The sequence below is a fragment of the Chrysemys picta genome, chromosome 3 (assembly GCF_011386835.1).
Source record: "Chrysemys picta bellii isolate R12L10 chromosome 3, ASM1138683v2, whole genome shotgun sequence".
Taxonomy (NCBI): Eukaryota; Metazoa; Chordata; order Testudines; family Emydidae; genus Chrysemys; species Chrysemys picta.
Genome location: NC_088793.1, coordinates 183901049 through 183925627, shown reverse-complemented (window position 1 = coordinate 183925627; position 24579 = coordinate 183901049). Strand labels below are relative to the sequence as shown.

Below are 24579 nucleotides of genomic sequence, written 5' to 3'. Positions count from 1 at the left end.
CGCGTCCCGCCCCCCCCCCCCCCCCAAGACGGATAAGTAAAAATGGAAATTTTTTATAACCCGTTCATAAGCCGACCCTATAATTCAGGGGTCAGCAAACTTTGGCTCCAAGGCCATCAGGATAAGCCGCTGGTGGGCCGAGATGGTTTGTTTACCTCGAGCGTCCGCAGGCACGGAGGTAAACCTAAGTAAACAAAGTGTCCCGGTGTGCCAGCTGCTTACCCTGACGGGCAGGAACAGCAACTGGTGGGGAAATTTTTTGGGGGGGAGAAGCAGGGAGTCAGGGGAGTACCCCTGTGACCACCCCCCACATGACCCCACCCCTAGCCCAGGACCCCTACACTCTCCCCATCCCATCCCTTCCCACCTTATCTGGGGAAGGCCCGGGGAGAATGTCTCTGGCCTGGCTGGAGCTGCTCCAGCAGGCTGGGCAGTGCAGCCGCAGCCTGCTCTGGCAGGCCAGACTGGGCGGCGCAGTCGCAGCATGTTCCAGTGGGCTGAGCAGGGCGGCGCGGCCGCAGCATGCTCCAGTGGGCCAGGCGGCACGGCTGCAGCCTACCAGCCCCGGAGCTGCAGCTGCTTCAGAGGCTGGGGGGAGAGCAGCGTGGCCAGAAGCGGAGAGACTGGCCCCGCCTCTTCCTTTCTGCCTCTCCTTGCTCCCTCTGTTGGGGGGAGGGGCTGTGTCCCACCTCTTCCTTTCTATACCTGTTCATAAGACAACCCCCTTCTCTGGTGCTTCCCTTTTCTGCTAAAAAAAATTTGGCTTCTTCTTCGAGTGATTGTTCACGTCCATTACACATTAGGTGTACACGCGCTGCGTGCACGGACGTCGGAAACTTTTTCCCTTAGCGGCTCCCGTTGGGCCGGCAGGGCCCCCTCCCTCCCGCCAGAGCGGCGCCCCGCTCTAGGGTATATATATATCCCTGCCGACCCGACCCCTCCAGTTCCTTCTTACCGTCCGTGGCGGCGTTGGAACAACTCTGTATCTCGTCTGAGAGTGTCCCTTAGCATAGTCATTAGTGTTATCTACAACAGTTATCAGTTATTTAGTAGTTAGTGTTGAGCTTAGTAGTTAACAGCTCATTAGGTACTTAAAGTTCCTGCCGTGGTTGCTTGGTCAACCCCGGCACCGGCCCTGGGCGGCGGGGCATGCCGCACGCCCAAGGCTTCAAGGCTTGTGCCACGTGCCGTAAGCCTATGCCATTGAGCGACCCCCATGACTCGTGTCTCCGCTGCCTGGGGGAAGCTCACCAGAAAGAGCGCTGCAAGATCTGCAAGGCCTTTAAGCCCAGAACTAAGAAAGAAAGAGACTTTCACCTCAAGCAGCTGCTCATGGAGACGGCGTTACAGCCCTCCACTTCGGCGGCACCGTCTGCCTCAGTGCGGAGCGCCCCGGCATTGGTGCGGGAACCGGCGCCGGCGGGTCACTCGAAGCACCGACCCAATGGGGGCATGTACGGCACCGGTCGTCTTTGCCGACAAAATCGAAGGGCCAACCCAAGGTCCGAGGACGCTCCCCGCATAAGAGGGTAGCGCCGGCGAAGACCTCGAGTGCGCCCAAGGCCGGCATGGCCCCGGCACAGGCCCCGGTAGTGGCTCTGGCGCCGAAAGGCCCGTCGAGCTCCAGGATAGGCGCGTCGAGTGAGGAAGAAGGGCTGGAGGAGCTCTTGGAACAGCCCTCCACTCCGGACACATTTGAGGCAGCAAAGGACCTCACTGCATTGTCCGTTGAGGGCCCTCCACAAACTGAGGACGCTCCGCTGAGACTGCCACACAGAGGCAAGCCGGCGATGGTGCGCCCATCACGGTCGCCATCTCGGCACCGTTCAAGGCACCGGTCCCAGTCGAGCTCCGCCTCGGTGGACTCCCGGTTGCCCTCCGCGCAGAAAGCGCCGCAGCAGTCGGGCCTCAATAAGCGGTCGGCACCGACTCAGCAGCCATACTCGAGTCGGCACCGGGATGCGTCGACGGTACGTTCCCCGAGACCGACCACCCGTAGTCGTTCCCGGTCCCGTGGTCACCGGTACCGATCCAGGTCCAGGTCGGCGAGACGCTGCTCCAGGTCCTGGTCCGGAGGCGCTACTCCCCATACCCAGACCGGCACCGTTCTACGGCTCCGCCGTGGCCTTCCAGATCACCGTCCGTGGTGTCGGAGACTGACTCGGGCCGGTACGGTGGGTATGCCCATAGGGCACAGGCTAGTAGGGACTACGAAGCCTCTGGTCATCCCCAATGGGGCCAACCAAGCCAATGGCCGTTCTGGACACCCTGGGCCTACCACCAGCAAGGGCCCCCATCCAGGACCTTGAGATCCGGGCCATCGGGGTACCGATCCCGCTCTCCGCGGTACCGCCCGCCCTCTCACAAGGAGGCAACGGTCTCTAGACCGCAGGAGTGGGAGGGAGTGGACTCAGCACCGAGCACGGTACCGTCCCAGTCCCACACCGTGGGACAGGCCCCAGAGGAACAACCAGGCGATGAAGGGTTGCAGGAAGGTGAGGATGGACAAAAGGCCCCGACCTCTTCCTCCTCGCCGGACGAGGCAGTAGCGGGCACGACAGTGTCCGGCCCTCCCCCGATTGGTCATCGGGCGCACCAAGACCTGCTTCGCCGGGTAGCCCTCAATCTGGGCTTGCAAGCGGAGGAGACTGTAGAACAGGAGGACCCCATGGTTGACATCCTGAGCCCGGAGGGGTCCTCCAGAGTCGCTCTCCCGATTATACGGCCAGTCCAGTCCAACTATAAGACGGTGTGGCAAACGCCGGCCTCCAGTGCACCAACTGCAAAAGGCGTGGAGAGAAAATACTTCGCCCCGTCAAGAGGGTTTGACTTCCTCTTTTTACACCCGTCTCCTTGTTCGCTGGTGGTCTCGGCGGTCAACGAGCGAGAGCGTCATGGCCAGCAAGCCCCTGCGCCCAAGGGCAAGGAGGCAAAACGATTGGACTTATTCGGAAGGAAAGTCTATTAGTCTGGGGGCCTCCAGCTGAGGATCGCTAATCAGCAGGCGATTCTAAATAGGCACAATTTTAATTCTTGGGCATCAGTCTCCAAGTTCAAAGACTCCCTACCTCAGGACGCACATCCTGAGTTCACGGCCCTGGTGGACGAGGGGATGGCGGTGGCCAAGACCTCATTGCAGGCCTCCCTTGATTCAGCCGATGCAGCGGCTAGAACAGTCGCGTCAGGGGTAGTGATGAGGCGTTCGGCATGGTTACAGGCTTCAGGCCTTCCGCCAGAGGTGCAGACCACCCTGCAGGACCTCCCGTTTGAAGGTTCGGGCTTGTTCTCCGACCAAATGGACGCAGCGCAAGCCCTTTAAGCCTCAACCACCACAGAGGCAGTACCACCCTCGCCCTCGGCACGAACCGTACCGCCGTCGTGGCAGGGATAACAGGCGGAGACGTAACAATACGCCTAACCAGAGCCAAGGTCACGGCCAGGGCAAGCCGCAGCCAGGGAACAAACCAGGCTTTTGAAGTTACGCTCGAGGACAGCGTACCACATTCCATACCGGATCCTCCTCTGAGTTTCAAGGACCGCCTGTCCCATTTCTACCGGGCATGGTCGCGCATAACATCGGACTGCTGGGTCCTGCGCACAGTGAAGGCGGGCTATATCCTCCAGTTTTCCCCGTCCCTCTTCAGGGACCCCTGTCACGAGCAACTTCTCATGCAGGAGATACAGACCCTTCTCACAGTAGGAGCAGTGGAAGAGGTCCCACCAGACCTAAGGGGAAAAGGATTCTACTCCAGGTACTTCCTGATTCCCAAGGCAAAAGGGGGCCTCTGTCCTATCTTGGACCTGCACGACCTAAACAAGTTTCTGGTCAGAACGCGCTTCCGTATGGTCTCCCTTGGAACTATTATCCCATCCCTGGATCCGGGGGATTGGTACGCTGCCCTCGATATGAAAGATGCCTATTTTCACATCGCCATCAATCCGGCCCACAGGCGGTTCCTGCGCTTCACCGTCAACCAGCGCCATTTCCAATTTACAGTCCTGCCTTTTGGCCTGGCATCAGCACCACGAGTATTCACGAAATGCATGTCCGTGGTAGCAGCCTTCCTTCGGAAAAGAAGGATGCGCGTGTTCCCGTACTTGGACGACTGGCTCCTCGCGGGCAGGTCGGAGGCCGAGGTCCGCTCTCACATGACGCTGGCTCTACAGATGTTCGGCAGGCTCGGCCTCCTGGTCAACGTACCCAAGTCCACGTTAGCTCCCACACAGAGACTGGACTTCATAGGTGCAGTCCTGGACTCGGTGACCACGTGGGCAAGCCTCCCAGAGTCGCGGTTCCTGACAATTCAGAGGGCCGTAAGCTCAGTCCAGAAGTTCCCCACGACAACGGCAAGGTGTTGCATGCAGCTCCTGGGACACATGGCAGCCTGCACACATGTAGTCAGACATGCCCGCCTAAGGGTCCGGCCCTTGCAGTTGTGGTTTACCCAAACGTACTGCCCCAACAGAGACCCCTTGGATCTGGTGGTGACGATCCCGGATCGGGTGTTGGGCTCGCTCCGCTGGTGGCTCGATCAACAGCAGGTCTGCGAAGGGATCCCCTTCACTGCCCCACAGCCCACTCTGACGTTAGTAACAGATGCATCGGACCTGGGTTGGGGGGCACACCTGGGGGAACTGCGGACCCAAGGCTTGTGGTCCAGGGAAGACAGGTTGCTTCACATCAATCTAAAGGAGCTGAGAGCGGTTCGCCTCGCCTGTCAGACCTTCCACGCCACCATAGAAGGTCACAGCGTGGCAGTCCTGACGGACAACACTACCGCCATGTTCTATATAAACAAGCAGGGCGGGTCCCAGTCCTCTCCCCTCTGTCACGAGGCACTCCAATTATGGGACTTCTGTATAGCCCATGCGATCCATCTTATTGCAATGTATCTCCCGGGGATCCTAAACGGGTTAGCGGACCGCCTCAGCCGATCCTACCAAATGCACGAATGGGCGTTGAGGCGGGACGTCCTGCATTCGATCTTCCGGAGGTGGGGCTTTCCCCGGGTGGATCTTTTCGCCACCAAGGACAACAGTCAATGCCCTCAGTTTTGCTCGTTTCAGAACCTCAGCCCGGGATCATTGGCAGATGCCTTCACGATTCCGTGGGGAGGGAGCCTGAGGTATGCCTTCCCTCCATTCCCGCTCATCCACAAGGTCCTCCTCAAGACCCGCAGGGACAGGGCGACAATTATACTCATCGCCCCGGCCTGGCCACGCCAGCATTGGTTCACGACCCTGCTGGAATTGTCCATAGCCGACCCGATCACCCTACCCCTCCATCGCGACCTAGTCACACAAGACAGGGGTCGCCTGCTCCACCCGAACCTGTCATCGCTACATCTCACGGCGTGGTATCTCTCTGGCTGAACGATGCGGAACACAGGTGCTCTCACCAGGTTCAACAAATTCTCCTTAGTAGTAGGAAGCCCTCCACAAGAGCGACCTACCTGGCCAAATGGAAAAGGTTCTCCCACTGGTGCGAGCCTCAGCACATACAGCCTCTACAGGCCTCAGTTCCGTCGATCCTGGACTACTTACTACACCTCAAGCATCAGGAGCTTGCGCCCGCCTCGATTAAAGTGCATTTAGCTGCCATTTCGGCATTCCATCCGGGAGAATTGGGAGTGTCAGTGTTCTCCAACCCCACAGTAGCCCGATTCCTCAAGGGGCTGGAGAGGGTGTTTCCCTACTCGCGCCCACCGGTCCCTGCGTGGAGTCTGAACCTAGTCCTAACTAAGCTCATGGGGCCCCCCTTTGAACCCCTAGCCACTTGCTCCCTCATGCACCTCTCGTGGAAGGTGGCGTTTCTCGTGGCCATCACATCGGCCAGGAGGGTATCGGAATTGAGGGCCCTCACTTCAGAACCCCCTTATACAGTTTTTCATAAGGATAAGGTGCAACTGAGGCCGCACCCCAAATTCCTCCCGAAAGTGGTATCGCAGTTTCACATGGGACAGGACATTTGTCTACCGGTGTTCTTCCCTAAACCCCATACGGACCCTCATCACCGCAGCCTACATACCCTCGATGTTCGAAGGGCATTAGCGTTTTACCTGGAGCGGACCAGGTCGTTCCGCAGAACACCTCAGCTGTTTATTGCCATTGCGGAACGTATGAGAGGCCTGCCTATCTCGACACAGCGCTTATCGGCGTGGATTGTGCATTGTATACGCACATGTTATGAGCTCGCCAATGTTCCGGCCCCAGAGATCCGGGCCCACTCGACTAGGGCCCAAGCGTCCTCGACGGCCTTCTTGGCGCAGGTCCCTATCCAGGAAATCTGTAAAGCGGCCACCCGGTCGTCCGTACATACGTTCACAGCCCACTACGCGATCCACCATCAGACCAGAGAGGACGCGGTGGTCGGACGGGCTGTGCTACAGTCAGTTGTACCTTGACTCCTACCCACCTCCAATGGTAAGCTTGGGAATCACCTAATGTGTAATGGACGTGAACAATCACTCGAAGAAGAAAGAACGGTTACTTACCTTCTGTAACTGTTGTTCTTCGAGATGTGTTGTTCATGTCCATTACACTTCCCACCCTCCTTCCCCTCTGTCGGAGTCTCCGGCAAGAAGGAACCGGAGGGGTCGGGTCGGCAGGGATATATATACCCTAGAGCGGGGCGCCGCTCTGACGGGAGGGAGGGGGCCCTGCCGGCCCGACGGGAGCCGCTAAGGGAAAAAGTTTCCGACGTCCATGCACGCGGCGCGCGTACACCTAATGTGAAATGGACGTGAACAACACATCTCGAAGAACAACAGTTACAGAAGGTAAGTAACCGTTCTTTCCCTTTTCTGCTTAAAAAAAAAATGGTACTTTTGGGGATCAGTAAACTTCCTTATTCTATCTAGTATCTCGGCATAAAGGAGATGAATATATGGATGTGAGGCTAAGCTGGGCTCTAGTGTCTTCGGTATATGCTACTTAATTTTAGAAAGTGCTTGTTCCTGCAATAGTGGGGTTTTCACTTTACATTACTATGATTTTGTGCCACGTCCTTCAGGGTAAGGACTGTCATTTACTAAATGTTTGTATCGCCCCCAGCACAAGGTTGCCACTTTTGCAGTATAAATAGTGAAGTTGACAAAAGTTTAAAAAATTGTAGATTCAGAACTTACATAATTTTGGGCTTTCTCTGTGTAGAGCAGGGAGGCAAACCTTTCTATCAGCAGTACTGCTCCAAGTCCAAACAAAGTCCTGCCTTCCTGATACACTCTGCTGTGCTGAGTATGGACTGGACACAAGCAGAGGATTTGGTCCAGACTGTGTGAGTGAGAGAGAGTTTAATTCTGCAGTGTGGTTTATGGGTATTATGCCTATAATTCAGAAATTACAGCAATACATGGGTTTCAAGAGTCTTTCCTACCAGAATATACACTTATTTTCTAAATTTTTGTTAGTCCAGATTTTTAAAGCTTTTTTGTAACCTTAAAATTCCATCAGCACTTTTAATTCTTAAGGCTTTATGCTTTTTGGTTTAAATGTTCTATGCCATAAAATGGAAGATCGTCTTTGGCTCCTTCCTACTATGAATATTTAATAACTGAATCCACACTTGTAAGAGTATCTGTACTGTTCATTTAAAATGAAAAAAGAAGGAAAATAAACTTGCCATTTCTTCCACACTGCATTTCAAACAGGCCTGTGCCCTGACACAACATTACCAACTCTTAACAGTTCGGGCTACAGATTATTCAATTCTTGGCCTCTGTACTGAGTCAAATCAGCAAAAATGTGGGTATAATGGTGCTTTTTGTGATGTTGACTCTTGTACAGGGGTAACCAGCTTAATTTCAGCAACTCACATCCTATGTAAAGGGGAGGCTCTGACCTTGTGGATTTGGGTGTTGGGTTGTAAGTCAGGAGACGTGGGTTCTATTTCATCTCTGCCACTGACTTGCTGTATGACCTTAGGCAAGACAGTTATCCTCTTACCATGCCTCACTTACTCCATCTGTAAGGAAAAAATATTCATGCTTACCCGTCATTATAAAGCACTATGGATTGAAAGTGCTGTGTAAGTGCAGAGAACACTGAATAGTCATCAAATGGTAGCAGCTTTTTGGTCACTACTGACTTGGGCTGAATTCAGACTTGTGACCTCGAAATGAAAGGCTGCGTATCCTATTACTCATCGCCTCACCCATACAGTCCCTCATCTATAATTATCTTTGACATACAAAGTGTGTTTTTGTTGAGCTTTATACATGCCTTCAGAGCAGGGCTTTGGAGCGCAGAGCAGCTCCGGAGCAATGGAGCTGCAGGTCTTTGCCTGGAGCTGGAGCGGAGCCAGAGCACAGCTCCAAAGCTATGCCTCAGAGAAGGGTAATTTTGTTAAAGGCACCTCTCTTAATGTTCTAATTAACACATCTTGATTAGACTGTTTATGGCCTAACTGACCTTTGTTCTTTCAGTTTGCAGTGCTGATGTGGGTATTCACTTATGTTGGTGCTTTGTTTAATGGTCTGACATTACTGATACTGGGTAAGTGCTTTAAATTGTGTTAAATACTTTGACTTGTAAAATAACTCTGGAAAAGTATTGAAGCCTCTTAAAATGCTGTGTGTATCTACTCGCAGTACAACAAACTGTAGGGGAGGGATAGCTCAGTGGTTTGCGCATTGGCCCGCTAAACCCAGGGTTGAGTTCAATCCTTGAGGGGGCCACTTAGGGATCTGGGGCAAAATCAGTACTTGGTCCTGCTAGTGAAGGCAGGGGGCAGGACTCTATGACCTTTCAAGGTCCCTTCCAGTTCTAGGAGATGGGATATCTCCATTTATTTTATTATCTTTTATTTTATTTTTTTAGATTGTGGAATTATAAAAATAGTATTTTTGAATTTCATTGTTTGTCCTTAGGTTGCCAAGTTTCAGGACAAAACAACATCATTTAAAAAGTTATATTCAGTTTTGCTCATTGCTTTCCAGGCTGCCTGTAGTTCTTACTTTCAAATTCCAGTTGCCTTGTATAAATTATATGATGATGCAAAACTGTTTACTGTCATGTTCCACCAGGATGACAAAAACCTGAATTGTAACTAATACAGTATTGCTACACAACAGCTTTTTCTTATAAGATCCATTTAAATTACAATAACCTAACCATTTTTGCATTGTGATTTAGTTCTTTTTTTGCTTTTTTAAAAAAATGCCAGACTGTGAATTTAAATTTTAAGTTTTGGTTGAGTGGCGTCTTTATCTTGTTTGTATTTAAACCCGCTTTGTTCCTTTCCAGCTCTGATTTCACTCTTCAGTGTTCCTGTTATTTATGAGAGACATCAGGTGAGTGCTTAATGTCTGACATTCACAAATGTCTGATTAAAAATTACTCCTGTCGAATCAGAAACACTTAAGAATGAATAACTAGAAATCTGATTTTAGTCTTCTAAACCTTTAACCTCAATACCTGATATTGTTTCTGAAGATTGCCAGTGTAGGTTTCCTGACAGTGTTCCGATGAGTAGTACAATTAAAGCCCATAGTGCATTGTGCATCTCCCCTCTTCTTTAGGAAATATGTGAAGGCTCTCCCAGCAAACAATAATTATAAGAGAGCTTTGCTTAGTATGATTTCACCTTCTGTCCCTCTGATCCCGATTTGTTCAGTACTAAAGTAGCAATATCTGAGTTATGTAAAATCTCAGTAAGTACTTTATTTAGTTTTTTGAGACGCCACCTTGGAGCTGGCATTCCCGACTTTTATCCCTGAGCCCATGTGATCTGTAGAACTGGCTAACGCATGTAGGGAGAGCTTGGCACAATCTAATGCTCCTCTGGTAAGTCTGTTGACAGTAATTGCCGTGAGGGACAGGAGATTGTAGCAGTACTAGGCCGGAATTGGCCAGGGTGAGCAGTGACACAGGGATTCCTTCTCTTCTGAAAAACACCTATACAATAAAGACCAGTGTAAACGGGCAATGCAGTGAAGAAGGCAGCAGGGACCAAATACAATGAGGCATACAGGGCAATTTCGGGATGCTCCCATCATCTGCTCTCAAACCCACCTGCACAGCAAAGAACACTCAGCACCAGAAAAGAAGGAAGTACTCATAAGATGAAGGGAAGTCACATGGCCCTGGAGGAGGAAGACTGACAACTTATCCTGGCTGCCGGCTTCCTAGTCCCACTGACTTAAATCACCAGCTGCTTGTTGCTTTCTGAAAGTATAAAAATAATCCCTTTAAAATGCCCAACCTCACTTACGAAGCCTTCAATCTCTGAGGGCAAAGGGACACAAAGGAACTGAATGAATCTCAGTACATCCTGGCTCCCAGTAAGGCACGCTGAAGACAAACAAGGCTCTGCTTGTGCATTCTGCGTCAGACTGATCTTGATAGTCATGATAGTATTCCTTGTGCTACAGGTCAAATGATTGTCAGGTGTCTGAGGTAGATTTTTTTTTTATGTTGGAGGGAAGTCCAAATTTTTGAGGTAAATTCATCAAAATCTTGCAGTCCTTGAAAGTTGGCAGCTCATAGGTTCTGCTGTCCAAACAGAGGGGACTAGGCCCCATGTTTTCATTATAAGGGAATTGTTTCTTATAAAAGACAAAGCTCACGGGGCTCTGCAGTGCAGTGATCAAGTGTACCAAGATAATGAGCTCTCAAGAGAGACTCTGCCTTGGCAGAAGCTGAGAGATTTAGCAGTTTTACTGTCAATTTCCAGGGAAATTTCTGAACCCCTGGTGAGAAACTCCTACTGGTGATAATGTGTGAGTAGTAATATACATTTTTATGGTGGGCTTCATCCCACCCTTCTGCAGTCCAGCTTGGCTGTTCTGTTTCAGTGGTAATAAACTACTTTTTGTAACATCCTTGTGGCATAGTGACTAGGAGTAAAGGCAGATCACATAATTGGCCCATGTGCAGACTTGACTGTTTGGAACCTGTTAAACTCCAATGTGCCAGCCAGCATTCAGTTGATCAGCCCCTTCAAACTGCCATGGCATCTCTGGTAACTGTCCAGGTGTATGTGGAGAATAGCAGAAGGGAACTGCGATATCTCACTTGTTCAAAGCATTGTGCTTCTAACAGTATACATATACAGAGACCCAATACTGCACTGTCAGGAAGAGCCCAAGAATGGTTGTGACTCTTAACGTATACCTCTACCCCGATATAACGCGACCCGATATAACACGAATTCGGCTATAACGTGGTAAAGCAGTGCTCCGGGGAATGGAGGGGGGGCGCTGCGCACTCTGGCGGATCAAAGCAAGTTTGATAAAACGCGGTTTCACCTATAACATGGTAAGATTTTTTGGCTCCCAAGGACAGCATTATATCGGGGTAGAGGTATATAAATTACCACCTGTTTTGGAGCTGTCAATATAAATAGTTCCTCAAAATAAAGCAAACCAGAAGCGTGAACAGTACATTTGTTTTTGTGCATACAAGGGTCTTGGCTGTGCACTCTGTGTGGGAGCAGTCTGAAGAAAAGGGCGGTTTGAGCTGCTAAGAACTAGACTACTTATATGGAAGAAACACATGAAACGCTAGAATATACTGATCGTGGTTTGCAAGTGTACATATGTATTAATCTCTGCTGCATCACATGCATTTCAAAAAGCAAATAGTGATGGTGACTTACTGCATGAGCTGGTTAGAATCCAGGAACCTACAGTAGCAGGCCTTTCCATGTTCAGAACGAGGGTTTCACCATCCTGTCACTTTATGTTGCCTGTGACTGGGAGGGGCAAAGACTAGTGAGATTTTCCTGCAGGTGGATGTATTGATTCAGCTTCCTTTTCGCAGTGATTCTCAGTATCTGTCCATCTGCTATTATTCTAGGAAAGTCTCTTCCTTCACCATACAGCACTGTTTATACTAGAAGCTGGGCTGTTTTATTTACTGGCTGGTAGAGATGTGAGCAGAATAGTTTTATGCCTGTGATTTGCAAAAAATTATATGAAACCCCAGAATAAACAAAAAATGGGCTCTTTGCTTGTCTTAGAATATTTCAGGGCAGTTAATGAAGCATAAACTAATTAGACAAGGAACAATGATGACTTGCAAGTAGTAAAGCAGCCTTTAGCAGCAGTAAAGCTAAACAGCTAACTTTTCTGTTTTCTCTCTTAAATTTCAGGCTCAAATTGACCATTATTTGGGACTTGTGAACAAGACTGCCAGAGATGCAGTGACTAAGTGAGTTTATGTTGGCTGTTTTAAACTAGCTTGTATATAGCCTTTTTGATGTACATACAACATCTTGGGTATGTTAAGGAAGCTATGTATAGTCATCAAGAAGAAAAAACTTACTTAAAAACTGTGGGAGACTTGCAGAATCAACTGATTCCTTGCAGTGCAGTTAAAAATATTTGATGGAAAATGTTTGAATCATTCTAATAGGAGTCCAGATAAGTAGATTTATGTGCAGAGGACTTTAGGTCCTCAGCGGAACAGGGCTGAGTGAAGAGAGATTTAGCAACTTTATTGCCAATTTTCTTAGTGTGGCAAATTAATATATCTATGATAATTATCTGTAAACATTGACATTTTCAAGGCTACATTTATGCTATAAATACTGCTTTATTTCCAAATTTAAATATCTTTTTAATTTTCTCTCACTCTTTTTTAGGATCCAAGCTAAAATACCTGGATTGAAACGCAAAACTGAGTAAAAAGCCTGAAGCAACTTCTCAATAGGAGTTCATCTTTCAGGGGGCAAATATTCATTTGAATTACATGGGGAGGGTCAGGGAATAGCAAAACCTTGACATTGCAGTGCAATTTCACAGATCTTTATATTTTAGCAGCACAGTGTTTGAGGAAAAATACCTGTTTTGACTGGCATGTGTTTCATCATCTTAAGTATTGTAAGCTGCTATGTATGGATTTAAAACTAATCATCTTTGTTTTTCCTGTGTGCAGCACCAGCTAATGCAAAAGATTTAAGAAAGCTGTACATTGTGCTTCATCAGAGGTAATTTTGCTGCATTCAAGAAAAGGTAGAGCAGAGGATAACATTTCTCATTTTGTGCACTGTGTATGGTCTGGGTATATTGAGGCAGATTTTCTAAAATGAGCTGTTAGAAGAATATACCATTAAGCAAGTTTGAAAAACTTTATCTTTTTGGTATGAGTGTAGCTGTATTGTGATTTTATTGTTTTATCAATTTTATATATATATATATATATATATATTATATATATATATATTATATATATATATATATATATATATATATATATATAATTTCACAAAGCTTAGAACTTTAAGCTGCTCCACAGTGCTTGATATTTCAGAAAATGGACTGATTTTAGGACTAGCCATAGCGCACAATCTTGAAAAATAAAATATTTCTAGAAACACTACCATCTATTTAAAAAAACAAATGAATTTGCACACACATAAAACTTAAAGCATACACTGTGTTGCACAAACATAATCTGTGGAGCAAATATCTAATTCCTCAAATGTTTGAAAATGTCAAGCATTGTTATGCAAGAAATTACAAATGAAAATGTATACACTTGTGGTTTTGAACTAAGCTGTATTGAACTAAGTCTGTGGAATGCATTGTGAAATGTAAAAACAAAAAACCCAAGTATCAATAAAGCTTATAGACTTAAAGAATTTTGGTGTTTTGTCTTGAAGAGACTACCAGATTATAATATATATATTTATTACACAAGTCAGTCGAGCATCTGTCTTATGTAGTTCAGCACTTTGGAAAATTGAGAGGGATACGAAGTTAGTCCAGCAATATTTCTGGATAACTTGTTGATTCTACTAACTTGACTGTAAAAATAAGATCAATGAAAATAGATAACCAAATTTATTTGACACGAGGGTTTTCAAATAATTATTTGGCCATTGAAAAATAAATCCATGCATTAATATTTTCAAATACAATATAATAATACAGCATTACTTCTGAGCATATTATATATAAAACCAAACCACATAAACATATACAAATCATATTTATTTAAATGTTTTCCTGATAGATACTATTGCTCTTAAATATTTTTCACAAATCACCATTTAGCAATTCATTCCATCACACAATTATTTTTATTCAGAATACAATCAACGTGAAAGGCCAACATTACAACATAGGCAAAGAAAATGCTCATCCAACATGGTTACATTATCATAATACAGAAAAGATTTCTTAAAAAAAAAAAAAAAAATTAAGACTACATAGGGTCTCCTATTGTGTGTCTGACAAACTGATCTTTTGCAGAGTATTGTAAGGCAATAGTTCCATTTATTTAAAAAAAAAATTCACTAAGCTTCCTCAAGCACTTTTGTGTTAAATATATATTCATTACATTTTGATAATGCTTGCCTTCTCTCTTTTCTATGATATCTTATAGCCAATAGCTACCTTCTTATTAGAGAAGTGCAGGAACCAGAATTTCCATTTTTCAGGAAATTTTGTGTTGCTTTGGAACAAAAACAAGATTTCCTGTAACCCACATTTACTTAAACCAGGGGTAGGCAACCTTTCAGAAGTGGTGTGCTGAGTCTTCATTTATTCACTTTAATTTAAGGTTTTGCATGCTGGTAATACATTTTAACGTTTTTTAGAAGGTCTCTCTCTCTAAGTCTATATTATATAACTAAACTATTGTATGTAAAGTAAACAAGTTTTTCAAAATGTTTAAGAAGCTTCATTTAAAATTAAATTAAAATGCTGATCTTACGCCGCCAGCCTGCACAGCCCGCTTCCAGCCTGGGGTTCTGTTCACCTAGGCCGGCAGCAGGCTGAGCGGGGCCTGTGCCGGGATGCCGGCTGGCAAGGGGCCGGCAGCCGGGACCCCAGACCTGGGGGGCGGTTCAGGGGTCAGGGCAGTGGGGTGGTTCAGGGGTCAGGGCAGAGGGCTGGGGTGTGTGGGGGTGTAGGGCAGAAGGGTGGGGGGTGCAGGGCAGAGGGCTGGGTGTGTGGGGAGGTTCAGGGGTCAGGGCAGAGGGCTGGGTGCGTGTGGGGGTGCAGGGTAGAAGGCTGGGGTGTGTGTGGAGGTGCAGGGCAGAAGGCTGGGGTACTCGGCTCGTGGGGGTGCTCCCAGCCCCCTGCCCTGAGCGGCTCATGCCAGGGGGCTGGAAGGGTTATGCCCTGTTCCACCCCCTTCCCCAAGGCCCCTCCCTACCTCTTCTCTGCCTGCTCTACAGAGCAGCGAGAACGCTGCCGCTTGGCTCTGCTCCGCTCCCCCTCCCTCTCCCCCTCGCAAGAGCCATCAGCTGATCAGTGCAGGGAGAGGGAGGAGGAGGAGGGGCAGGAAAGTACCACGCTGGGGGAAGAAGCGAGGGAGGGGGGAAGCTTGGCTGCCGCAGGACCAAGCTTCTGTCTCCTGCCCCCGCAGGGGAGAGCGGTGGGCGTGGGGGCTAAGTGGGGCTGGGGGCCGGGACCCCCCACCGCTCTCTCCTGCAGGGGCAGAAGCTTGGTCCTGCGGCAGCCAAGCTTCCCCCCTTCCCCGCTTCTCCCCCCAGCGTGGTGCTTTCCTGCCCCTCCTCCTCCTCTCACCGGGCAGGCAGCGTGCCACTCAAAATCAGCTTGCGTGCCGTGTTTGGCATGCGTGCCTTGGGTTGCCGACCCCTGACTTAAACACACACACACAGGCTTGGGTCAATCAAACATTTCACTTTTTACATTTGTTTATAATATGAAATATATACCAAAATGAAAAGTTGTTTTGTTTTGGAATGAAAACTCAAAATGGAGCATTTCCACTGTGTGGTAGTTTAGACTTTTTTAAAACTAAATTTCACTGAAATAGACAATTTCTGTCGAAAGATTTGGTTTTGAAAAAATGGCATTTTCTGACAAACGTTCCATTTGAATTTTCATTCAGTTCTATTTATTTTTGTTAATGTCACATACATGTTTCTAAACAGCATATTAATGGTTACCAGACTAACCTAATCTCTTCTTACTGCTTTAACTGTCATTCATTATGTACAATTAGCACATCTCCGAGAAGCTCTTCCTGAGTAAAAGATGGGAAATGGTGCTTCTTGGAAGAGTCCAAAGCAATTTACTAAACTTTTACTGTATAAGTAGTCAACTATAAAGCACAGACCCAAAGAGAGGGAGGAACACAAGAAGATAACAGTAGTTTTTAATTATTTTCTTTTCCCCCCTCCCTGAAAAAAGTCCTTTGTACCCATATCATCCCTCAGAGTTGAGTTGAGTTTAAATCCTGGCCTTGACCTGCTACCTTCTTGAGCCAGATACATTCCGCCCATTAATAGATTGTTCATGTCACTGACAAACAGGAGGTTCAGATAATTGCTTGTATAACAGTATGTATGTTCTTTCTGAAGGAAACATTTTGGAATTCAGTTGTGACAGTATTAAGAATAGTACCAGCAAAAAATGGGTGACCATGTCAGATCTGGAAAAAGTGTTTGTGTTAAGCCCTCCTCATGATGGAAGTTTATAGCACCATATGAAGAATGCTGACCGTGGTGGGAGGCCTATTGGCAAACTCTTTCAAAGGCACTTCATGGATAGAAAACTTTGTAAATTAAATGTGTTCTTTTAAAAAATAGTGAACTTTAAAAATGTGTTACTTGGTTCATTTGGTTATTGAACGTGAATGTGAAACCCCCTGTGGTCATTTAAAAAAAAATACAAAGCCTTACTCACAATGCATAAAATTCCAAACAGGAGTTTTAAAGTTGTGTTAAAATGGGAACATTCCTGAAGGAAGGTGTAAAGAAATGATTTTACAGATTCACAAATTAAATTCTGTGTTACATTTTAGGATTACTGACTCTCAAAGGTGGGGTGTTTTTTTGTTTTTGTTTTTTTTGATAGGCTTCAGTTGTAGCTGCTTGGAATAATTAAAAAATATTTAGCAAAAGCAGTTTAATGATTGAACTGTTCATTGCTGAGGCCTAGGAACAACCTTTAAAACTTCAGCTTCCATCACCAGGGCATCACAGTCTTTCAAATACAAGATCGTAGTAGCACTCAATATTACCACACTCAGATTCCGAAAGTGTGTAATCCATGCAGCATTTTTGTTATGAAATTAGAGCAGCCAAAGCATTGTGGACTGGCGTGACTCTTCACTCCTCTGCAGTCACATGGTAGTTGCAGCACCAGAAGCAAGGGAATTCCTCTTTCAAAGACATCTCCACACAAATACACTAAAAAAAGTTAATTGGTGGTAAAGTTATCTTTAACAATTAGCACTAGAATAATACTGTACAGATTGCAGGTTGTGTTTGCAGCTTCAGCACTTGTGGAAAAAAACCCTATCCTTTTACTCCCAAACTGAGCAGGTGTAGTATGGATGTCAATAAGAGAAAATGACCAAGGAGCCCTATGATACATTTTTGCGCAGTCACTTTTCAAAGAACAACACTACTCCCTTATTCATAAAACAACTGTAAACACCTAGTATGTGGGTTTTTTTTTTTTTTTTACTTTCAGCGTTTGCTCACAAATTATCCAGCTTGCTTCAGAGAGAAGTTGGGCGGGTACAATGACTGAATTTTAATCTTGGCTGTACCCCAACTCATTGTGTGCCTTTGGACAAAGTCACTGGCATGTTGATGGTTACTCAGTAACACATGGTAAACTGCTCAACAGTTACACTTGAACCAGTATTTGGTTTTGTGAATCATGGAAATATGCATATTTCCATAGAACCAATAGCAATTCCTACGTGAATCAGATCAATTGTCCTGTCTGTGAAATTTTCCTCTGAATGAGGTTGGTTCAGGATATGGTGACTAAGCATCTGTGAACAACTGATAGGAAAGATTTGCCTAATTGCCAATCAGTTAGGGTTGTCATATCTATGGAAATCAGTTTCTGCCAACACTTTCATTTTTGACATTTCAAACAGTGCCTCATCTTTCGTACGTAAAAAATGTAGGTATCTCACTACCATGGTCTAGGACAACTGATTCAAAGCAATACTTCAGCTGTCTCACAGTGGCCTTTTACTTACTCCTTTTGCCTGTGCTAGGTCAATAGCAACTTTCTCTTGCAGCCTTCCTGCTTCTCATCTACATGAACTTCATTGTGTTATGGGTATGGTTAGTTGCTCGTCCATCAAACCACTCTAGTTACACCTTACATTTCACTGGCATTGCTTACTTTTCTGTTTGAGCTGCATTTCTATTTTCTGGATCTCTGTGTGGCTCAACTAAGTTCTTGCAATTTGCCATTTAGCCATACTTGGAGTTTGTTTCTTGCATTTCTGCTTACCTGTTTTTTGAGGATTATTATTAATAATAATCATATGTATTATACTGAATAGGAACCCCACTCACAGACCAGCGCTTTCCTGCCTCTGGGCTATATAGCCTCCAATCTGTCCTCTGCCTGATTCAGAGCAGAGACTTCAACCCGTCTCCCACCTGAGTGCTCAACGTCCTATACAATGATTGAGGTGGGTTAGGCAGCTGAGAATGGGATCCAAAAAGCCAACAAGATGAGTGGGAAGACACCAAAGCTAATGAGAAGGGTGTAACCTAAGCCTAAGGGCTTGTCTACATAGTGCATTAGTGTACACAAGCCAGGTGTAAATACTACGGCTGACCAGTGGGTCACACACTAACTGGCCCTGTGGAACCTGCTGGCTTGCTCTAAAAGTTCCTGAGTGCATCCTAGCATTGTATTGGGCTGAAGGGAGACCCTTTGGGAGATTCTGCTCAGGATTCACAGCTGGGCCCCCTCTCCTGGAGTTAGGTACTGGAGCTGTTTGTTTTGGAAGAAATGCTGCTGCTGCTGCATTATGCCCCCACCCCCTTATACACTTTAAGCCAGAGGCTAGGACAGTGTGATTTGGGAGAGTTCTTCTCCAGCTAACGTGGAGAAGGATTTTGGGTCTCCCACCTCTCAGGAGTATGCCTTAACCCCGGAGCTATAGGATATGCTGGGGTGGGTCACTCTCAATTTCTCCTGTTGGAGCTGTTCCACTTTGGATAAATTATTAAATGAATAATTATATAGGCATTGGGCCAGCAGGAGAGTTGAGTGGCTCTATAGTCTAGAGTAGGGCACTCCCTGCAGATGAGAAACCTAAATTCAATTTCCTTCTTCCCCTCAGGCAGAAGGGAGAATTGAACCTTGGTCTCCCACACCTAGGGTGACCAGACAGCAAGGGTGAAAAATCGGGACCGGGGAGGGGGGGTAATAGGTACCTACATAAGACAAAGCCCCAAATCTTGGAACTGTCCCTATAAAATTGGGACATCTGGTCACCCTACCCACACCCCGCATGAGTGCTCTAACCATGGACTAAAGGTTATAAGGGAGAGTGCCTCCTTGCCATCTTATGGGGGCTTAGAATGTGTCCTAAGTGTGACTCCTGCTGGGGTTTAGGTACCAAGTTTATGGGTGGTGTCTGGACTTAGCTGCTGAATTTTGGGGTCTTTTCCATCAGAGATGTAGGCACCTAGGGACTTTAGGTGCCTCTAGGGCAGTGGTCCCCAAGATTTTCATGGTTGCAGCTCCCAGGCAGACAGGGGCAGGAGGGCCAAGGCTGGGGGGGGTTGCAGCTTGGAGCAGGTGTGGGGCCGGGACTGGAGCCACAGCTGGGAATGGAGCTGGGGGTGGGACTGGGAGCAGAAGCCATGGCTGGGCCATAGTCAGGGGCCAAAGCAGAGGCCGAGAGTGGAGCCACGGCCCGGGGCTGAGGCTAGGGTCAGGGCTGAGAGTGGAAGCCGTGGCTGGGCCATGTTTCGGGGCCAAGGCTGGGGCAGGGAGTGGTGCTACAGCTGGGAGCCGGGGCTGCAGCCGGGACTCCGGCAGAGCTGGGGGCGGAGTGGGACTGGGTGGTGCTCCCTCCTGGGCCCCCTGTGGGGGCTGGCCAGGCCTTGCTTTGTCCTTCCCGAATGTTCCTCTGCACTCCTCTAGGGCGGGTGTGCCCCACAGTTTGGGGCCCACTGCTCTAGGGTAAGGGGCAGCTGAGCAGGGGTTTTGTGAATGACAGTGATGCCTTTGGGACTCTACCCCTTCATGGTTAGTTTAAATCCAAAGCATGAGGGTTGATATTCCTTATAACGTTTTATCCTGGTTTGTGATCTTTGAGGTTGTCATTCATATTATTTTTCTTTAAAATGTGTTAAATTTTCTGACCTGTGTTTATTGAGCATGACATCCTCATCAACAGTCCAGCCTTGATAGCCAAGTACTGAGAGTGTTTTAGCCTAGTCTTTATGTTGCTACATAAATGGATCTCAGATGCCGTGTGGCAGCATGCTCTGAGAAGATGCAAACACAGTGTTGCAATGGGGGGTGGACCATACCTGTTTATAAAATTCTTGCTTAGTAAAATAAGGAGTTACCTGCAGTCATCTCCTCCTGTACTGATAACATACTTGTCATCATGAGAAAAGCGTATGCTGGTAACATGAGCAGAATGACCAAAATAACGCTTGTGTTTGGCCTATTAGAAAGAAGACAGAGTATTGCAGACAATAAATAAACTATTACAGCCATTAAAAACAAACAAACCCTATATTCTTTTGCAAGTATATGAAAATACACATTTCATTTAGTGTAATACACTTCTAACCTATTGGTACTTCTTTGTCTTCAGGGCATTGTAAAACTGGTTAAACACAAAACCAAGCATTTTAGAGTAAAATAAAAGCTAAAATGTACACTTACAAATTTTTCTGTGCATGGAAAGTCAAAAAGTTTCACTAGACCAAAATCATCTCCTGTCACTATATTTAAACCAGCATGGGTCACACACGCACAGTTCACATCTGCTTTATCAGCGTTTCTTGGCCAAATCCCAATGACTTCATCTCCAAGAATGCTGCTCCAAAATATAAAAAAAGAAGATAGTTATGAAAAAGCATGGGCCACTAGCTCTTCTGGACCAGTGTTATGGGCATAATGGTTGGCTTTACAGCAGGACAATGGTGGGTGACTATTAGTAAACTGCTCTCCCTAGGGATTCACCTTGTCCTTTTACATTATTGCACCCAAATGCATCTTCATGGTATGGAGAGAGCACCCCATGTGCTCATTTTCCCTCATGCCCTAGACCACAACACAAGTCCCATCAAGATGTACACCCCTCATGAGGCACTAGTCCCCATATATCCCCCCTCATGTGAGATATAAATACATCCTGTCTCAGTGAGACTCTTCCTTTCCCCCACATGTATGCTCCCACTCACATTGAAATTTTATAGCAGTGATGCCTCCTAGTAATACTCCTTTCCTGGGCCCTAACTACTCAAGTGAGGGGATTATTGTTTGTATCTAGAGTGTTTCTTAAAATAACTGTTATTCCCTCACTTAGAATGTTTGCCTACATATCAGCTGTCAAATGTATCGGCACCCTCTCCTACACTCGCTGACAGAAGAGGCCATTGTAATTGCATTGCAGTCTTGTGTTTGCTTGATAACAAGGCAGTAAGAGCGAATGTGTTATTCAATCCTACCCTTGTTCCCTAAGAGCTAAGCTTGTGTGTATTGTCATCTCACTGGATACTGGCAGATCTTCTGATTAATGCCTGTACCAGTGGCATTAGTATAGTTCATTAGTTTTAAACTACACTGTAATTAAAAAGCCATAGAGAGTAAATAGGCTGCGCTGTTCATTACAGCTCTGTCTACACTACGCGTACAGCCATGTTTTTTTAATCAGGTTGTGATGGTCCTATGTAACTCAGTTATAATAACCACATTTAAGTAGCGGCCATGCAACAACTTTTTCATAACATGATCATGTCAGCCCTGCTTTCTTTCTAGCCACATCTATCATGCCGCCTAACTGTGTATGTATTGGTGCAAAATGGCAAAATGTGAGAAGTGACCGCAGAGTGCCTCAGCAAGGGACAGAGTGCCTGGAGGGCTGCACACAAAGTGCATTCTGGCATATCAGGCAGCTCAGGTGGCTGGGAGTAAAGGGGACTGGCCAAGAGTGATTACACAGATGTGGGTAGGGGATAATCCTGAGTACCAACCACATTGTGTGTGTGGGTACAAACCATCTACAGAGGCAACTGTGACACCAACTAGTTATAAATTCATTCTAAAAGTACAGTGCAGACAGGGCCTCAGAAAAGCAAAAGAGCTAGCGTTCTTCATATAACAGTTTTGCAAATCTAAAAGAGCCCAAAACTCTGTGAATCCCAGCACTAGCTGCACTTTCATAACAGTTCATAACACTTATCCTATTTCTGTAGTACAGATTCATGCACAATCAGTTGCTTGTAAAAACAAGTTCTTTGGTTTTTAGACATTTCATCACCTTGTCCATGTGGCCCATGTGATCTTTTCTATTAGTGTGGCATCTACCACTTGCTTTCCCAATGGCACCTCATGAACCTGACGTTTATAGGCACCGGTTGATACCTGAATGTAGAAAGAGTATATTAACTTTTCCATAAATGTATTTTGATGTTATTTCAATGTTTCAAAATTAAAAGTTTATTTCTTAACAGTAATGGTTTCCAGAGGGACAATATAGTAATTTACCTATATCTCTAAGTTTATGGCTTTCCTTGGGCTTTTGTAATTGAGTTATATACAATATAAACTAATCACAACAAATTTACAGTATGAACTAACGATTTGGCTGTTGAATGAGCAGCTCATACTAATAATCCATTGCTGATGAATAATCTCTCAATCAGATTATTACCTGTACTATCTCACATCTTCCTGTCAAAGTTGGCAGCATCTGACATCTTGGAAGGAAACTGTGAACCATTTGGGTTCATGTACTTTAGTACTGTTGACTTGGACAAAAATATGTGAGATACTGTATAATTATCTAGTGTGGTATTAAAAGTGTGAAACTAACTTTGCTTCTAGCTAATAGAGAACTTTTGCATTTTTGTTGCCAGCAGATCCTCTTGCTATGTGATGATATACATTGCACTATGCTCAGTCTTAGAGATTTTTCATACAGTATCTGAGAGTAAAGAGAAGCCTTTATGCTCTCAGCTTCCATAGCAAAAATTATAGGTCAAAACATTGCTGGCCCCTTGAAGCAGGTGCAAGGTAAAACAAAATCCCTACTCCCTGAATCCCCTTGCAAGAACTAGCCACCCTTGCAGACTACTACTCTTTTGTGATCCCAAAGGGGCAATGACATTTGTGAAAGACAAGGATCTGCCCCCACTCCCTTTACTGTGGATAGCATAACTGCCCAGCTGTGGAGAAGAGCACATGCTGTACCTCCCCCTTAAAAGGAATAGCAACAGGTATGCTACCCACACACACTTGGGAGCTTCAAAAGGTGTCGTGCACAATACTTCATGCAGCTCCCTGTAGCTCAACATCTTTGATGATGAACAGCGCTCTAAAGGCATATTTGAGCCCTAAGGGAACAGAGTACTTGTGTGTGTGAGACCAGCCTTTTTCTGTGGACTTTGCAGAACACAATAGTGAAAGAATGTTGTGACAGGTTGGACACCCCCTCTCCCCCCGGGATGTCACCTGGTGTGCTGAGATACCCCTGAGTCTACCTGTTTTGCCAGCCTGGGCCCTCTTTAACCTGTCTTGCTGAGCCAGGTTCTTAAAACATCCTCTAACACACACACAGGCAGGGTCACACCCAGCTGCAGATCAGCTCTGGGAAGACTCAGCTTAAGGGACTTGCTCCAGCACTCAGATGTCCATCTCCCTTGGAGTACAGACCCAAAGATATATTATGAAATGCGCCTCTTCCCTCAATGTGGAGGAGGGGGTACACAACTACTGTCCTTCCCCCACCCTCTGCCGCTAACACTTCAGGTACAACAATGAAAAAGCCCGATAGTGCTGATGGCCCATCAGCAAGAGACAATGGAATGTAAAAGAGTTTTGTGTTCCTGTGAATATGTGGGTCAGCCTGTGAAGAATGGCTACAGGAGCCCTACAGAGTCAGGTGGTCTTGTTACCTGATACTAAAACATTACCTGGGACTTCTTGTAACTTTCCACTGTAAGAGAAGGGGGGCCAAACTAGGAAACAAAGGACTCCCGCCTTATGCAAATCCTATTTAAGGGTGGGGAGTGAGGTAATCCTGGTTGTGAGAGCTCTCCTGCTTCCCCACCCAAGATGACTGCTGGAAACAACTAAGAATGAACTGGGGAAAAGAACTGAACCCAGGCTGGAAGGGCGTCTGGCCTGTGAAGAAGATTATTAGAACCACATTTAGAACTTACATGTAACCAGTTTCTTTAGTGTATTAAGCTTAGTTTGCATGCTCTGTTTTATTTTCTTAGTAATCTGCCTTGTTCTGTCAGCTACCTCCTTAACTATTTCAAATACACCTGTTATAGTTAATACATTTATTTCTGGTTTATAATATAACCCAGTTTATGTGATTTCTAACTGGGGGAAAGGAGCAAGAAATTGTGTACACCCTCCTCCACATTAAGGGAAGAGGTGAATTTCATATAATGTTGGGTTTGTACTCCAAGTGGGGGTGAACAGCTGGGTGCTGTGGCAAGCCCCTTAAGCTGAGCATTCCCAGAGCAGATCTCTATCTCTTTGTGCAGGTGGGTGTGGCCCTGCCTGTGTGCTTGGCTGGAAAAGGCTGGGGACCCTAACCCAGCAAGGCCAGGTAAAGGGGGGGACCCAGGCTGACAGAACAGTCTGACTCTGGCATCCCAGCACACCTGGTGACATCCCAGGGGGTCCAACCCGTCACAAA

General features: G+C 46.5%; 2 protein-coding genes across 9 annotated transcripts in view; one reads left to right on the top strand and one right to left on the bottom strand.

Moving 5' to 3' along the window:
• RTN4 (reticulon 4) overlaps positions 1-13582 on the top strand; it is an 87023-nt gene extending 73441 nt beyond the window's left edge. For 3 of the 6 annotated variants that reach the window (XM_065590767.1, XM_005308046.5, XM_005308048.5), the window contains 4 exons: positions 8424-8493; positions 9244-9290; positions 12092-12150; positions 12584-12765. In XM_065590767.1, coding sequence (XP_065446839.1) covers positions 8424-8493; positions 9244-9290; positions 12092-12150; positions 12584-12626 — 219 coding nt within the window. In that variant the 3' untranslated portion in view covers positions 12627-12765. Of the gene's footprint in view, positions 1-8423; positions 8494-9243; positions 9291-12091; positions 12151-12583 lie in introns of those variants that run through there. The other 3 variants (XM_005308047.5, XM_005308042.5, XR_010600246.1) reach the window with 3 other exon arrangements.
• A 2179-nt stretch (positions 13583-15761) lies between these two features.
• EML6 (EMAP like 6) overlaps positions 15762-24579 on the bottom strand; it is a 403044-nt gene continuing 394226 nt past the window's right edge. For 2 of the 3 annotated variants that reach the window (XM_065590765.1, XM_065590766.1), the window contains 4 exons: positions 22186-22289; positions 20586-20739; positions 20261-20361; positions 16746-17107 (listed from right to left, as the gene is read on the bottom strand). In XM_065590765.1, the coding sequence (XP_065446837.1) occupies positions 17083-17107; positions 20261-20361; positions 20586-20739; positions 22186-22289 (384 nt within the window). In that variant the 3' untranslated portion in view covers positions 16746-17082. Of the gene's footprint in view, positions 17108-20260; positions 20362-20585; positions 20740-22185; positions 22290-24579 lie in introns of all 3 variants that reach the window. The other variant, XM_005308049.5, reaches the window with a different exon arrangement.